Source organism: Orcinus orca, chromosome 2 (assembly GCF_937001465.1).
Source record: "Orcinus orca chromosome 2, mOrcOrc1.1, whole genome shotgun sequence".
Lineage (NCBI taxonomy): Eukaryota > Metazoa > Chordata > Mammalia > Artiodactyla > Delphinidae > Orcinus > Orcinus orca.
Window position 1 is genome coordinate 108,495,048 of NC_064560.1, and position 17,963 is coordinate 108,513,010.

At 41.9% G+C, this 17,963-nt stretch overlaps 1 protein-coding gene across 1 annotated transcript in view; it reads right to left on the reverse strand.

The window, feature by feature from the left end:
* The window catches only part of SLC27A2 (solute carrier family 27 member 2), a 60,242-nt gene extending 43,067 nt beyond the window's left edge, over positions 1–17,175 (reverse strand). Inside the window, exon 1 of the mRNA XM_004281286.3 lies at positions 16,506–17,175. Within this exon, the coding sequence (XP_004281334.1) occupies positions 16,506–16,983 (478 nt within the window). The 5' untranslated portion in view covers positions 16,984–17,175. The remainder of the gene's footprint in view (positions 1–16,505) is intronic.
* Between the last annotated feature and the right edge of the window lie 788 nt (positions 17,176–17,963).

Consider the following 17,963-nt stretch of genomic DNA (forward strand, 5'->3'; position numbering starts at 1 on the left):
TGATACTTAGAGTTATGCATTTTTAACATGGAATTTACCAAATTTGAAAATATCCCAAGATCCCAATATTTGAGGGGAGGTTAGGTTTTAATGGTTTCATAAGCAGCAGATGGTTGGCTGAAGTCTGTATTTTACATGACAACTGCAAACAAATGGACATATGGGTAAAAACCAAGATTATGTAAGTGTATGACTTTTATGCATATCTGTTATATATATATATATATATATATATATATATATATATATATAGTTATTCCTAATATGTGCCCCACAGGACCAGTGATAAAAAAAAGAAAATTTTAAGGAAAAAGAGAAATGAAAGCAGGGGAGCCATGCTACTAACAAAGATGATAGAAGCTAATTTTATATAACACATTTTTTTTACATATCAGCAACAAGTAGTTCTACTAGGAAGGTTCAGCTGATCTGAGACATAAGCTCCAAATCTCACAAGCACATTCTCTGGCCTAAGAAAAAATGGATCGATTAGCATGTTTTTCAAACTATGGGTCATAATACAGCAGTGGATTGTTAAAATCATTTAAAGTGACCATTATTCTAAAAAATAAAATAGAATGAAATAGAAATTTTCAGAGCATATCACACACAGGAAGAGGTTTTTTTTTAAGTTTCGTTTCAGCTATGTGAGTGTGTGTGTGCTGAGTCACACAAAAGTATAGTTTTTACAGTGGGTCAAGGTCAAAACATTTTTTTTTTTTTTTTTTGCTGTACACGGGCCTCTCACTGTTGTGGCCTCTCCCGTTGCGGAGCACAAGCTCCGGACGCGCAGGCTCAGCGGCCATGGCTTACGGGCCCAGCCGCTCCGCGGCATGTGGGATCTTCCTGGACTGGGGCACGAACCTGCATCCCCTGCATCGGCAGGCGGACTCTCAACCACTGCGCCACCAGGGAAGCCGTAGGTCAAAAAATTTAAAAGGCATTCATGTAATATGCAAACCACATTTCAGGTTTGCTACTTGGATTTTTGTGTCGCTAAACCATAAGATGAGATGGTCTTTAAGCTTATTTGTCTTGAATGGTGATAACTGAAGTGAATAGGCCTATCCTTAATAGGAAGGAGACTCAATATCCCAGGGAATTACCTTAGGGAGGCTAAACCTGATTCATCTTATATGCTTTGTTTTTCACATGTTTATGTATGATGTCTCCATCAAGACGTGAGATACCATCTCGATAGATGCATTTAAAAATTTTAAAACTTTTTAACCAAAACAATCATACACCTGACAAATATAAATCAAATAGTACAAAAGAGTTTATAATGAAAATCAACAGGCCCTTATCTCACAAATAAACCTGCTGCCTAGAGGCAATGACTTTCAAGTTTTTTTAGTTGTTTCTTCTAGCAATCACTTCTCCATCACCAAATTATGTGCTTTTCCTGCTCCCTCTTGACTTATCATTTTTGATCCCCATCCCCCTTGTCCACCCCCAACAGTTATTATCTTCACTTTATCGTCTGGGTTAACGGTATTTACATCTATTCTGAGACTATAATTTTGTCTTCCTAGCTTTGTCTGTGTGTTGGCTCTAGAAGCTCTAGAACCAATCATCAGGATTGACAAGATTATGACAATGTAATTATTTGTAAATATGACTGCAGAGCAAAGTAACACACAATAATCATCTTTCCCTTCTTGAACAGTATTCTCCTGCAGTTTCTATTGGCCATCATTCCTTAATGTACTTCGCCTCAGTTCTTTTTTTTAAAAAAATAAACAAATTTATGTATTTGTTTATTATCTTTGGCTGCATTGGGTCTTTGTTGCTGCGCACGGGCTTTCTCTTGTTGCGGAGAGCAGGGGTTACTCTTCATTGCGGTGCATGGGCTTCTCATTGCGGTGGCTTCTCTTGTGGTGGAGCTCGGGCACTAGGCACACGGGCTTCAGTAGTTGTGGCACGTGGACTCAGTACTTGTGGTTCGCGGGCTCTAGAGCACAGGCTCAGTAGTTGTGGCTCATGGGCTTAGTTGCTCCACGGCATGTGGGATCTTCCCGGACCAGTGCTCGAACCTGTGTCCCCTTCATTGGCAGGCAGATTCTTTTTTTTTTTTGAATTTTATTATTTTTTTTATACAGCAGGTTCTTATTAGTCATCCATTTTATACACATCAGTGTATACATGTCAATCCCAATCGCCCAGTTCATCACACCACCACCCCCCCATCCCCCTGTGGCTTTCTTTGCTTGGTGTCCCTACGTTTGTTCTCTACATCTGTGTCTCAATTTCTGCCCTGCAAACCAGTTCATCTGTACCATTTTTCTAGGTTCCACATATATGCATTAATATACGATATTTGTTTTTCTCTTTCTGACTTACTTCACTCTGTATGACAGTCTCTAGATCCATCCACGTCTCAACAAATGACCCAATTTCATTCCTTTCTATGGCTGAGTAATGTTCCATTGTATATATGTACCACATCTTCTTTATCCATTCGTCTGTCAATGGGCATTTAGGTTGCTTCCATGACCTGGCTATTGTAAATAGTGCTGCAATGAACATTGGGGTGCATGGGTCTTTTTGAATTGTGGTTTTCTCTGGGTGTATGCCCAGTAGTGGGATTGATGGATCATATGGTAATTCTATTTGTTTTTTAAGGAACCTCCATACTGTTCTCCATAGTGGTTGTATCAGTTTACATTCCCACCAACAGTGCAAGAGGGTTCCCTTTTCTCCACACCCTCTCCAGCATTTGTTGTTTGTAGATTTTCTGATGAAGCCCATTCTAACTGGTGTGAGGTGATACCTCATTGTAGTTTTGATTTGCATTTCTCTAATAATTAGTGATGTTAAGCAGCTTTTCAGGTGCTTCTTGGCCATCTGTATGTCTTCTTTGGAGAAATGTCTATTTACATCTCTGCCCATTTTTGGATTGGGTTGTTTTTGTAATATTGAGCTGCATGAGCTGTTTATATATTTTGGAGATTAATCCTTTGTCCGTTGATTCGTTTGCAAATATTTTCTCCCATTCTGAGGGTTGTCTTTTCGTCTTGTTTATGGTTTCCTTTGCTATGCAAAAGCTTTTAAGTTTTATTAGGTCCCATTTGTTTATTTTTGTTTTTTATTTCCATTACTCTAGGAGATGGATCAAAAAAGATTTTGCTGTGATTATGTCAAAGAGTGTTCTTCCTATGTTTTCCTCTAAGAGTTTTATAGTCTCCGGTCTTACATTTAGGTCTTTAATCCATTTTGAGTTTATTTTTGTGTATGGTGTTAAGGAGTGTTCTCATTTCATTCTTTTACGTGTAGCTGTCCAGTTTCCCAGCACCACTTATTGAAGAGACTGTCTTTATTCCATTTTATATCCTTGCCTCCTTTGTCATAGATTAGTTGACCATAGGTGCTTGGGTTTACCTCTGGGCTTTCTATCTTGTTCCATTGATCTATGTTTCTGTATTTGTGCCAGTACCATATTGTCTTGATTACTGTAGCTTTGTAGTATAGTCTGAAGTCAGGGAGTCTGATTCCTCCAGCTCTGTTTATTTTACCTCAAGACTGCTTTGGCTATTTGGGGTGTTTTGTGTCTCCATACAAATTTTAAGATTTCTTCTGTTCTAGTTCCATAAAAAGTGCCATTGATAATTTGATAGGGATTGCATTGAATCTGTAGATTGCTTTGGGTAGTATAGTCATTTTCACAATATTGATTCTTCCAATCCAAGAGCATAGTATATCTCTCCATCTGTTGGTATCATATTTAATTTCTTTCATCAGTGTCTTATAGTTTTCTGCATACAGGTCTTTTATTTCCCTATGTAGGTTTATTCCTAGATATTTTATTCTTCTTGTTGCAATGGTAAATGGGAGTGTTTTCTTAATTTCTCTTTCAGAATTTTCATCATTAGTGTATAGGAATGCAAGAGATTTCTGTGCATTAATTTTGTATCCTGCAATTTTACCAAATTCATTGATTAGCTCTAGTAGTTTTCTGGTGGCATCTTTAGGATTCTCTATGTATAGTATCATGTCATCTGCTAACAATGACAGTTTTACTTCTTCTTTTCCAATTTGTATTCCTTTTATTTCTTTTTCTTCTCTGATTGCCGTGGCTATGACTTCCAAAACTATGTTGAATAATAGTGGTGAGAGTGGACATCCTTGTCTTGTTCCTGATCTGAGAGGAAATGCTTTCAGTTTTTCACCATTGAGAATGACGTTTGCTGTGGATTTGTCGTAGATGGCCTTTATTATGTTGAGGTAGGTTCCCTCTATGCCCACTTGCTGGAGAGTTTTTATCATAAAGGGGTGTTGAATTTGGTCAAAAGCTTTTTCTGCATGTATTGAGATGATCATATGGTTTTTATTCTTCAATTTGTTAATATGGTTTATCACATTGACTGATTTGTGTATACTGAAGAGTCCGTGCATTTCTGGGATAAAACCCACTTGATCATGGTGTATGATCCTTTTAATGTGTTGTTGGATTCTGTTTGCTAGTATTTTGTTGAGGATTTTTGCATCTATATTCATCAGTGATACTGGTCTGTAATTTTCTTTTTTTTTTTAGTATCTTTGTCTGGTTTTGGTATCAGGGTGATGGTGGCCTCATAGAATGAGTTTTGGAGTGTTCCTTCCTCTGCAATTTTTTGGAAGAGTTTGAGAAGGATGGGGTTAGCTCTTCTCTAAATGTTTGATAGAATTTGCCTGTGAACCCATCTGGTCCTGGACTTTTGTTTGTTGGAAGATTCCTAATCACAGTTTCAATTTCATTACTTGTGATTTGTTTGTTCATATTTTCTATTTCTTCCTGGTTCAGTCTTGGAAGGTTATACCTTTGTAAGAATTTGTCCATTTCTTCCAGGTCGTCCATTTTATTGGCATAGAGTTGCTTGTAGTAGTCTCTTAGGATGCTTTGTATTTCTGTGGTGTCTGTTGTAACTTCTCCTTTTTCATTTCTAATTTTATTGATTTGAGTCCTCTCCCTCTTTTTCTTGATGAGTCTGGCTAATGGTTTATCAATTTTGTTTATCTTCTCATAGAACCAGCTTTTAGTTTTATTGATCTTTGCTATTGTTTTCTTTGTTTCTATTTCATTTATTTCTGCTCTGATATTTATGATTTCTTTCCTTCTGCTAACTTTGGGTTTTGTTTGTTCTTCTTTCTCTAGCTCCTTTAGGTGTAAGGTTATATTGTTTATTTGAGATTTTTTCTTGTTTCTTGAGGTAGGCTTGTATAGCTATAAACTTCCCTCTTCGAACTGCTTTTGCTGCATCCCATAGGTTTTGGATTGTTGTGTTTTCATTGTCATTTTTCGCTAGGTAGTTCTTGATTTCCTCTTTTACTTCTTCCGTGATCTCTTGGTTATTTTAGTAACGTAGTGTTTAGCCTCCATGTATTTGTGTTTTTTACATTTTTTCCCCTGTAATTCATTTCTAATCTCATAGCATTGTGGCCAGAAACGGTGCTTGATATGATTTCAATTTTCTTAAATTACTGAGGCTTAATTTGTGACCCAAGATGTGATCTATCTTGGAGAATGTTCCATGCGCACTTGAGAAGGAAGTGTAATCTGCTGTTTTTTGATGGAATGTCCTATAAATATCAATTAAATCTATCTGACCTATTGTGTCATTTAAAGCTTCTGTTTCCTTATTTATTTTCATTTTGGATGATCTGTCCATTGGTGTAAGTGAGGTTTAAAGTCCTCCACTATTATTCTGTTACTATCCATTTCCTTTTTTACAGCTGTTAGCAGTTGCCTTATGTATTGAGGTGCTCCCATGTTGGGTGCATATATGTTTATAATTATTATATCTACTTCTTGGATTGATCCCTTGATCATAATATAGTGTCCTTCCTTGCCTCTTGTAACATTCTTTATTTTCAAGTCTATTTTTTCTGATATGAGTATTGCTGCTCCAGGTTTCTTTTGATTTCCTTTTGCATGGAATGTCTTTTTCCATCCCCTCACTTTCAGTCTGTATGTGTCCCTAGATCTGAAGTGAGTCTCTTGTAGACAGCATATAGATTGGTCTTGTTTTTGTATCCATTCAGCAAGCCTGTGTCTTTTGGTTGGAGCATTTAATACATTCATATTTAAGGTAATTATTGATAAGTATGTTCCTATGCCCATTTTCTTAATTGTTTTGGGTTTGTTTTTGTAGGTCCTTTTCTTCTCTTGTGTTTCTCACTTACAGAAGTTCCTTTAGCATTTTCTGTAGAGCTGGATTGGTGGTGCTGAATTCTCTTTGCTCTTGCTTGTCTGTAAAGCTTTTGATTTCTCCATCGAATCTGAATGAGATCCTTGCTGGGTAGAGTAATCTTGGTTGTAGGTTCTTCCCTTTCATCACTTTAAGTATATCATGCCACTCCCTTGTGGCTTGTGGAGTTTCTGTTGAGACATCAGCTGTTAACCTTATGGGAGTTCCCTTGTGTGTTATTTGCCGTTTTTTCCTTGCTGCTTTCAATAATTTTTCTTTGTCTTTAATTTTTGCCAGTTTGATTGCTATGTGTCTCAGTGTGTTTCTCCTTGGGTTTGTCCTGTACGGGGCTTGCTGCGCTTCCTGCACTTGGGTGGCTATTTCCTTTCCCATGTTAGGGAAGTTTTTGACTATAATCTCTGCAAATATTTTCTCTGGTCCTTTCTCCTTCTGGGACCCCTATAATGTGAATGTTGTTGCATTTAATGTTGTCCCAGAGGTCTCTTAGGCTCTCTCATTTCTTTTCATTCTTTTTTCTTTATTCTGTTCCGCAGCAGTGAATTCCACCATTCTGTCTTCTAGGTCACTTATCCGTTCTTCTGCCTCAGTTATTCTGCTATTGATTCCTTGTAGTGTAGTTTTCATTTCAGTTATTGTATTGTTCATCTCTGTTTGTCTGTTCTTTAATTCTTCTAGGTCTATGTTAAACATTTCTTGCATCTTCTCAATCTTTGCCTCCATTTTTTCCCGAGGTCCTGGATCATCTTCACTATCATTATTCTGAATTCTTTTTCTGGAAGGTTGCCTGTCTCCACTTTATTTAGTTGTTTTTCTGGGGTTTTATCTTGTTCCTTCATCTGGTACATAGCCCTCTGCATTTTCATCTTGTCTGTCTTTCTGTGAATGTGGTTTTTGTTCCACAAGCTGCAGGATTGTCCACCTACCTTCTTTTAGAGTTCAAAAGTTCTGGAATCTGGTAGTCCAAGATCAGGGTACCACAAGGGTCAGGTTCTGGTGAGAGCTCTCTTCCTGGTGTACAGATAACCATCTTCTTGCTGTGTCCTTATATGGTGGAGAGAGTGGCAGGTGGATTCTTAACCACTGCGCCACCAGGGAAGTCCCTACGTCAATTTATTTTCAACCTCCATCAGATCAGCTTCTCCCTTTTGTTGCTCTTCTCTCCTAACTCTTCTCTCCTCTTGTATTTTGACTCCTCTGTAGTTCTTCAGTATTTTGAGAAGATCATCAAAAATATTACTGTTGTAAAAACAGTAACTGGAGTGCTAATGTCCCTTGCCAATGCCTTGGTTCAGACCCTCATTATTTCCTAGCTAGATCATTGCAGTTGCCTCCTGACCGATCTCCTTGCCTCTAACCTCTCCCTGCTTCCAGTATCAGTGACTGCACTCCCCAACTTCCTGTTCCTGCCCTGTTTAAAATCCTTCAATGGCTTCCTTTGTGACAGAAGCCACTCTCTATGCAGTGTGTGAGGTCCTGAGGTCCTTCACAGTCTATGGCCCCCTCCCCGACTTTTCTGATGTCATCTCCTTCTATCTACCTCTTGTCCCCTTTCCTCTAACCACACTGATCTATGGGAAGTGAGTGTACCCATAATTCTCACATCTTACTGTCTTTGTCCAGGTGATTTCATCTGCCCAGAATGCCCTCCAGTTCCCGGTCACTGTGAAAACTCCTGCTCATCCTTCAAGACTCAGCCTCTTTGTACTTAGCTCTATAGCCCTCCCACAGGAGCTTGCATATACTTCTATCACATGTGTTTAGTACGTAGTGTGACACGCTTCAGTTCTTTTTCTCCTCTATTTGACAGTGAAAATTTTGAGGTTAAGGGATTATAATATAATCATCTTGGCAACCCTTCCACCACTAGATAAGTTCCCAATAAATGTTTACAGTTGAAAGAATCTGCACAAAGTATTGTATTAGTCAATGTGGAAGAGACAGAGGAATAAGCTAAAGCTGTTGATTTTAAAGGATTTAGATATTGCAATACTGTGAGTTGATAAACCTCTCATAAAATAAAATGCAAAATTAAATCATTTTTGTGATAGGGGTATGCCTTGCATACAAGTAAGGGACTACAAAAGCAAATTAAAAATAAAACAAAACTTCTGTTGCTACTTAAAGATTTAAGAAATCTTTCTCCCTCTCTCCCTTCACCTGAGACTGAGGCTACTGAGTTAAATCGTTCATAAGTTACCTGGATTATTTCTCACTCCTTCCCTCTCTCTTTCCCAACATTTATTCAACATCTATTTAAAGACTGTTCCCTATGTGCATGGTTCTAAGCACTGGATACAGCAGTGAGTAAACCAGATACTGTCCCTGTTTTCATAGAGCCCAGATCTAGTGGGGGAAGAAACAGACAAAGAAATAATCCGTTAAAATAAGGTGTCATAGGTGTCACAGGAGGGGAGGGAGGTGGTGTTTTGGAAGCATAGGGGAGGGGCACAAAGACAACCCATAGGAAGTGTTATCTAAACTGAGATGTGAAGCGTGAGCAGGAGTTGGCAAGATGAAGATCCACTGAGAGCAACTGAGCCTGTTTGTAGCTGAGGGGACAGCTTATGCAAAGACCCAGATGCAAACAGCATGGTGCCAAAGTAGCTAAAAGAGGATAAAGCTGACTGGAGTATAGAATGGGAGGGAAAGAAGGTTGGGAGAAGAAACTGGGATGTAGGTTGGGACCAGGTTCCTGGCTTAGGTCAGGTAAATGGGTTGGAGGGGGCAAGACCAGAGGTAGGGAGACCATTTGGTAGAGCAAGCTTGTTTGCATTAAGGTAGCAGCAGAGGGTAGAGAGAAGTAGATGCATTTTAAAGATGTTTGGGAGGTAGAATAGACTAGATTTGGTAACACTCTTGATGAGAGAAAAATTATAGGTCAAAAGGGACTTTAATTTTTTCTGTAATTTTTTAAAAGAAAATTTACTCAGGCATTAGTGATATATCAAAAATTAATAATAGTAATAGTAAAAGTAAAAGGAGATGTAATTAAGCAGGTATCATGCTTGATCACAGTTCAAGCAATTTGGCAAATTGTATCCTCTACTTCCCTCATGTTCCTACCTGGCCTTCTGCAGGCTTTTGGTTTGTGAGCCCTGACCTTTCTTAGAGGTCAGCTTATGTGAAGGAAAGGCCATTGCCCCTGCCCAACACAATTTCCCTACATGGCTTCTGGGCTGTCGGTGCAGAATTCGCAATTGGACATTGACTTGAGGTTCCAGTGGCTCGCCAGCCATGTCAGGGCATACCTCATATGTCCTATGGTAGCAGCCTTTCTTCCCTTAAACTAAAGATGCTAATATTTATATAAACATATCTATACACACACATATAAACTGAAATTTGAAGGGAAATTCTGGATGTGAATGCAACTCATTAACTCTGTATTTGATATTTAGTGTCTTTTCTAAACATGATTGGGCCCCATGTTTTCTGCTTCACACGTGTATTTTTTTTGTAATTCTTACTGTAAAGTCTGCTTACTTAAGATAAAAGTGGCAATCAACAGGGACATGTAAGATCAAATAAATCTACTTGTCGCAGGTTGAGCTCCCTGGGACTCTGAGATTTGTGTGTAGGAGTGCTCTCGGGAATGACACCTGTGGGGTTGCACGGGAAGTAGATTGGATAGAGGGAGAACTTGCACGGTGATGCAGTCACACAGTGGCCTCCCTCAATTGATCCTACAGGGACTCTGGGCCCAGAATGGCCCTTCAGGTTGTCCCAAATGAAGTGAAGTGGATCCTACCTCCGTGCCTACCCACTAACCAGTCACTGGATGCAGATTAGGGGTGGTAGTGCTTGACCTTGGGCAAAGCAGCTTTCTTCAACCAAGGGCAAGCCCTGGAAAGGCTCTTAGCTGACAGCTGTCAGCTACCAATGCTTTCAGCAGCTGAGGAATGAGTACCTCAGTCCTGGAGTGGGGATTTGGGCAGCATATCACAGCATCCACCACAACTTGCATTCTTAGTGATAAAAGATTTACAAATTTCATTTGTGGAGAAAGATTTGTATAGTAGCTTTACATACATCACCTCGCATAATTTTCACAATGACCCTGTGTTATAGGTGATGGTAACCCTGTTTTTACAAACGAGGACAGAAGCTCAGTGAGTCTATGTATGGAAGGTTATATACAAAATGAAAAGAATTATACCAGGCTTCTGGGGTCCCACCTCCTTGTACTAGACATTCAAGTTCAAGTTTTGGTAAAGTGCCTTGATTTTTCGTAAGACACTGTCTACTTGACATGCTCAGTGCTGGTTAAAGCATGTGGATCTGCCTTTACATAGTAATATGGACAATCCCTCATTCATTTTTTGATGAAGAGCATAACCTTAAGCTTTATGAAAAGTAGGATTCAAGGAAAGTTGCCTAAAGGGTGCAGAGTGGATCTGTCACTTCTTTATTAGTCTAGGCTGAAATTATGGATGGCAATAGAACCTCAGAGAAAGCAGTACACCTTTGGATGATGGAAAATCGACTGATTATGAAATCACTGCTCCCCCTTAAAATTCATTTTGTTAAAAAGAAAAGAAAAGAAATCAGGGTAGCATAGGAATTTTCCTCCCTCACCCATAACCTTTTTTTTTTTTAAGAAGGGGAAGAAGAGAAATTTCTGAGTACACAGACCCATTCCTAGAAAGCAGGGGGAGAGGGCAGGTGGTGAGCTGAATCAGTCTTCATCATCAAAGTGGCAAGATGCTACTGGCTAAACCTGCTGCTTTTTGATAGGAAAAGCATTCAGTCTAGTAGCTTGTTCTGCTATTAGATTGCCTCACTGAATGGGTAACTGACCAAGTTAGTTAAATAAAACACCCCAGGAATGTTTACTAATAAAGTAAGATCTGAAAAGAAGGCAATGAAAGGAAATGGGTTTTGATCAGGATGATGTGAAATGGTTGGTGGATGAACAAATCAGAATTGAAGACTTATCTTTTCTTCGCTCAGAAAGGCAACTGAAACAAACTGGTTCTAACACAGCCCTTAGAGACTGAAAATAGTTTTAAAAATACCATTTGTAACTGTGATTTTGCATTTCTATCCCTGGCAGTTTGGAATGATAGTAATTAATAACCTAGTGTCTAGTCTTTACCTCAACAAGATGTGCTAGGACACCCTTGAAATAGAGGCATGCACACCCTCCTCTTCCCCACAACACAAAGCACCCTGAGGTCAGAAAGATGTTTAATCAAGGTTAAGTCCCACTAGGAGTAAGCAGATTTTTAACAGGGAGATACATACTCATCTCATATTTATATAATTATATAATTTCTTAATATTATTTTTTATTTCTCTCAGTTAAAGTGTCTTGCGTTCTAAATAGCCCTGGAATCAAGGGTAACGGCTCGTCATGAGGTTACCAGGTCATTCCAGGCCTTACATAATTATAATCATTTGATATCCATAAGCAACCAAGTCACCTGTCTACTAGTTGTGTACTTCCCTCTTTCTCAGAGGCTGTGGGAGGGTCCTTTTCAAACACTGGCCGATTACAGTCCTTATGCAGAGTAATTCAAACGCTATCCTTCTTCGGATTTAATAACATAAGCAGCTGATTTAGAGTTAATTTTGTTTTTACCTCTTCACTCCCTTCTTGTTTCTAAACAAGAAAATAAACTGATAACCATTCCCAAATATGCCAGCAATGTGCTCCTTTGTTTTTGAATGGAGATGTACAACCATCCCCCTTGCCACCTTTAGCAGGGCAAGAAGAAAAATTTTAGAGAACATCTTTAAGCTAGCTCTCTCTTCAGAGCTTGGGTTACTTGGCTGGGATCCTAGCTCTTGAATATACTCCTCATTGGATATCTGGGTTTCTGTCCTCTACCATCCTAGACACAGACTCTCCCCAGCCCATCCTGTGCTCATCACCAGCTCCCTCTCTGGCAGTGAGTCCCAGAGAGAGCACCTCTCTCTTGTAGCCCTCTGCCAGAAGTAAACTGGGAGGTAAAACAAGTCTGTGGTAAGGAGAGGCTGGGCCTGGGGGAGATTGGGTCTAAATGGATTTTCTCAGATTAGGATATATTTTATTTTTTTAACATCATTTTTCATGCCGTCATGCCCATCCCAATAGTTCTTAGACTTTGGAGAAGAAAGCCTGTTACAGCCAGCCAAAATGATGGAACTCATTAATGCCACAAACATTTACTTATTAGGGCATTATTCAAAAATATATGAGAAAACTGTAAGCCGTTGAGACAAAGTGCATTGAAGCAACACATCTAAGTTACTCCTTGGGCAGCCCAGAAAGAGGAATGGAGACAGGATATCTCTATGCCCTGATCCTTGAATAAGTTTGCACTAGAAAATTATCTGATTGCATGGAAGTGAGGCCACTGCTGTTGGCCATTCCTTGGGTTCTCTGAGTCCCTATTTTCTCTACAGTGGAGTCTCTTCAGTAAACAGCTTAAAAATGACTATTATTTAAGTCCAGCCTGCTGTTGTCCTTACATAGTAAAACTCTTTCATGAAGCATCTCACTGGTGTTGGGGACCTGATGAAAACTGCCTCTGGGCTCCTCTTGCCTAGACTTCCCCCTCTACAAGTGCACTTGCCCAGCTCTGTGTCAGTGTCCCCAAGAAGCCTTTACCCTCTGCTGTTTTTCCTCCACAGCACTCGGTAGCTCTCCCAGCATACTTATCACATTCTCCTGGGCATCACAATCATTTGTGTATATGTGGCTTAGTTCTTCTACTGGACTGTAAGATCCTTGAACTAATTCAGCTTCTCTCCCCATCCCACCATGGCAACTAGCTTGTACCTTGCGGGGACTCTCTAAATATTTCTTGACGTGATATCAAAATTGTTGTGCCATCTGCTTTTCTCCATCTAACCTCAAAAGTTTGTTTGATGAGAGTTCTCCTTGGTCCTGACACTAGTTTTAGAATGTTCTCCTGTTTTGGAACTTTCAATGATGCAACACTTTTGAAAGCTATTGGAAGCATTTTATCTTATCACATTGTTTAAAGGAGGTCCAATTTTATTTTTCACAACCCTGAAAAACCAGGTCAAAGATAATCTGGAATATTTTATAACCTCTCTGGATCTCAGTCTTGAAAGGCATAGTATCTTTGTTACTAAAGCCTTGTACAAGAGTAGTGCCAGCACTGGGGGAGCTGTGCACGATTATGTTGAGCTGTGCAATGCAGACCTGGCCAGTGAGCTGATGAATGAGTTATTCTTCCAGTAGAAGAGATAGCTTAGCGACAATCTTAATGCTAGCATAAATGGAAACAAAGCAAACTTACTATTTTGGGGGCCCTTTTGGGTGTTTAAAAAAATTTTTTTTTTACAAAACATCCTATGTTGTATGAAATTAAATATGGCTTGCTGTTTTACCCATATTCTATGTTTGGGAAGTTGCTTGAAAAACTACTGGCCCAACAAATTGGTTTCTATCAACTACAACATTATGTGGGTTTCAATAGCTGAAGGCAATTTTTCCATGTGATTACATACACCGTACCCTTCTATGGAGAAGGATCCTGAAATGTACCACAGAGAGAAAATTATATTCTCTGGGAGATGGGTGGTTCTGTTTGATTCAGGGAAGTGTTTGTGAGTCTTTGGTTTTCTCTAAGTATAGTAAGTTCTGATGAAAAATTGGGTACTGAAATGCCTGATAAGGTTGAGCCCTGTTAAACTTTGTGAAGAGTCCCCCAAATTCATGACAAGTGGATCAATCTTCATCATAAATACCACTGTGCCGGTCCTTTATCTACACTCCAGAATTTGACAGATAGCTGAAACTCAAGAGCTCTTACTAGCCCATGAGCCCTGAGGCTGAAATTCGAAGTAAAGAATCAAACCCTGTTGAACTGTCACCCCTCCAACATTTCTAAATCTTTTCATCTTTCTGTACCATGTTCAGATGGTGTAATAGAATATAAAAAGTGTCCTAGAAGTGAGAAGAAAATTGGGTTCTGTCCTCAGCTCTCTCTGACCCTAGGGAATTGATACCACCCCTCTGGGCCTTTGTTCATTCAACTATTAAACAAGTGGAAACTAGACTGATTGTTTCTCAAAGCCTAGTCCTTAGATGATTTGCTTCAAAATCATCTAGGGGTGGCATGGGGCTTGCTATAAAAATACACTTTCCTGGGCCCCACTACAGTCCTGCGAATCAGTGTTTTTGGGGTATGAGGCTCAGGAATCCTTTTTTTTTTTTTTAAATAAGCTTCCCAGGTGATTCTTACGCTCATTAAAGTGACTCTTCTAAACTTTTTATTGCAGTATAACACACTCGTTAAGAGTTGGAGGATTATAAAATTAGAATATCTCTAAGATCCTTTCCAACTTGAAAGAATTCTAAGAATCAGTCCATTCAACACATTTACGCATGGGCACATTTATTAACAAGCATGCAACTTTGGACTCTGTTACCCCCTTTGCAGATCAGAGTTGCAGATCAGAGTGTAATTCTGCATGCTGTGTAATGGTCTCTCAGTGATTTGGAAAAACAGAATGTTTTTCAAATGTGTGGCCTCTCTCAAAGGTCAGTTTACTGTAGAGAGTGCCGTAGGTCCACTGGAAAGTCTGTTCAAATTTGATCTGAATGTCAGAATTTCATTATACTTTCCATGTACACTGACCAAAGCATAATACTCAATGACAGAAGACTGCTGCCTGGGCGGGAAAGGAGATATCTGGCTGTATTTTTATTTGATTACAGAACCAAACTCTATTATAGTCATTTAAATCCAAGCTTCTTTGTCAATAAAACTCCCAGTCTTTGACCTCCCTCACAGAGGGCCTGGGATAATATGCAGGTAAAAAGTATTTAAATTCCTCCTGAAGTGGTACACAGATCACTGTGCTAATGACTTTCCTCTGAATCAACTGGTAAAGTAATAGGCTTAAGAGTCTTCCAGTTACTAAATATTGAAGTTGTCTCTTTTCCCAGGCAACTAGAAATTGTTGGGAATTTTCTAGGAAAAGCCATCCCCTTCAAATAATGTGGCTGCCTTTAAAATTATCCCCCTGCTTTTAAACTTTTATACAAAGCCTTCATTTTTTTTTTTTTGGATTGTTTATTTTATGCCCTATGAAACAGGTGTGTAAGCTTCCTGGTTTCCCACAAGTGAACAGACGTCTCATCTTTGTGTGATACTAGGTGAACTCCTTAGCTTGCTTCAGTTTCCTCAGCTATGAAATGAAGGGGGAGAGCAGATGGATGCTTAGTCTCTTCCAGCTCTAACACTTTCCATTCATGTAGAGGAAGGTAGCGTAACGTAGGGAAAGTCATGGGCTTTGAAACTGGACAGACTTAGGTCGGAATTTTAAGTTTCCTCAGTTGTACGGCAGGGGGTAATGATATGTTAGTTCTCAGGGTTATAAAAGCATGTGGAATAGGGCTTGGCACAGAAAGACATTCCAGAAAGGTGAGGCTTCCTGGCTCCCTATTCCTCCATGGCTTTTCGCCTGCACCTGGTTAGGCCTCCTCTTACTGATAGAGTGAGAAGCAACCCCCTGGTCCTTATTCAAGTGCAGGGACAAGATTTCTGGGAAGGGAAACCCAGCAGTCCTGTGGGTAACAGGTTCTTGGTTTCTTCCTGAACTGGGGACCACTGGGGCATGAAGTTACCATTTTGGGTCTGGTTGAAATGTGGCAGGAGGTAACTACAGAACCAAAGGTCACTGTTGCTATAGATGTAATGGGGGCTCACCAGAGCCCGCAGCAGGTAATGAAAGTCTTCTCCCTGGGGAGTAGGTGGGGTCACCTTCTCTCTGCCGTGAGAATCCAGGGAGGCTAACAGCATTTGAGAGTTGGAAGCAGCCTTGAAGACCATTAGAGAGGAGGAAACCAAGATACAGGAAGGGAAAGTGACTTTCCCATGATCACACAGCCAATCAAGCAGCAGAGGTGAGAACAGTCTCTCTGGATCCTCCGGAATTCACACTCATGACCCTCTTCATTTCAACGCAGATGTTGTCAGCCCTGGTTAAGAGCTTGGATTCTGGAGGTAGATAGATCTGGTTAACCTCCTCCTCTCAATTCTGTTATCTGGGGCATAAGGCTCCACCTCTCTGGCCTGAGCGGTCTCAACTATAAAGTCAACCCTACCCGTGTGAGCATTCACAGCAACACTGTATGTGTAAGTGCTTAACAAAGGGTCTGGCACAGTCAGCTTCCACGACAGAAGGTTCTAATGATCATTAATTGGCGTTTTCAGGAAGGGCTGCCATCCCTTCCCTCTACACCTGCAGTTCCGAGCCGAAACCCACCCTCTCCTAACCCCTACGCCGCCACGCTGCAGCGGGCTCGTCAAGGCGCGGAGGAGCCCGGTGCCAGGGCGTGGCGGTCCCCAGGCTCACCTGGCGAGGCCAGGAGCACCTTCGCCCCGCAGCACTGGAAGCAGTGCAGCAGGGACTTGCCGCGGATGTTACAGTTGAGGCATGCCATGGCACAGCCCAGCTTGGCCAGCCCCAGCCCCAGCCATACGTAGGCCGGTTCGTTGCCCAGGAATATCGCCACGCACTCTCCCTGCCGGAGGCCGAGGCGGTCGCGCAGCGCCCTCGCCACTTGGTTGCTGCGTCGGTCCACCTGCACGTAGCTGAGCGTCTGGTCGCGGAAGATCAGGAACGGCTTGTGCGGGCTCTGGTGTGCTCTCTCCAGAAAGGCGTGGAGGATGGTGCGCACCGGCCGGCGCTGCCCATAGCTGCGCACCTGCCGGGCCATCCTGGCCAACCGCAGGAAGTAGCTCACGTCCTGGAAGAAGTAGGGGGAGCAGAGGTTCACCAGTAGCGGCAGTAGCAGCACCCCCGCCAGGACCGCGTAGATGACGGGCAGCATGACGGCGGCCGGGGCCCCAGGTCCCTCGAGGGCAGAGGGCGCGCTTCGGGCGTGCAGCACGGCGTCGGGGCGGGCTCTGGGCGGACGACTGGCGGGCGGCACAGGGGCGCTCTGCGAGGCGGGGGCGACGGCGGAGCGCCTGGGCTGCCGGCACCGTTGCGCGCTCTCGGGCAGGTGGAGCGGTGTCTGGGCTGCCTGGGTTTCGGGGCACGACCGGCCGGCTAAGCCCGCCCCCTCGTCGGGGTGCAGCCACCTGCGCGCCAGGCCCGCCCCTGCGGTCCTCCCAAGGCGGGGAAGGCGGATCTGCGGCTCACTGGGGCCTCGGGGCCGCCTCTCCGCCCGAGTCTGGAGGTCTGGGGGCAAGGCTGGACTCCCCCGTGGTGTGATCTTATCAAAATGGTGACCGTAAGACACCTTAGAAGACGCTGAGAAGATTGGAGGAGATAATGCAGGCGCAGGGCTAGTGTTATTCATTGCTGCCCGAAGAGAGTGCCTTATAGAGACTACAGATTGTTAATATCAATAGAGAACCTTCTAAGTGGGAGACAGCCCTATTAGCGGGCACCAGGTACCACTGCCAAATCAGAATTCCATCTCTCCTTCCCGGTCCTGGGGGCATTCCGCCTACTCTCTGTTTCTCACATTTGCTTTCCGACACCCTGCACCCCGCCGGACCCCGCCCAACCCCCAGGCTAATTGCCAGGAGGGCTCTTGTGACAAAGAATTCAGGGGTGAACAAAAGCGCCTGCGATTGCCGCCTCCCGCTCATCCCAGCCCCTGGGCAGTGAGTGAGGATGGGACGCTCCAATCCGAGACGTCCCTTCGGCCCAGCTAGCCCAAATTAAGCTTGAGGTAGCGCCACACTGCCACATGAAACCAAGTTCCGGTGAGGTTTTGATTAGTTATAGTACGTTGTTCTTTAAGTGATCTCCCCTTCCCCCCTCCTTGTATATTGAAAATTCTCAAGTATTGTCAGTCCA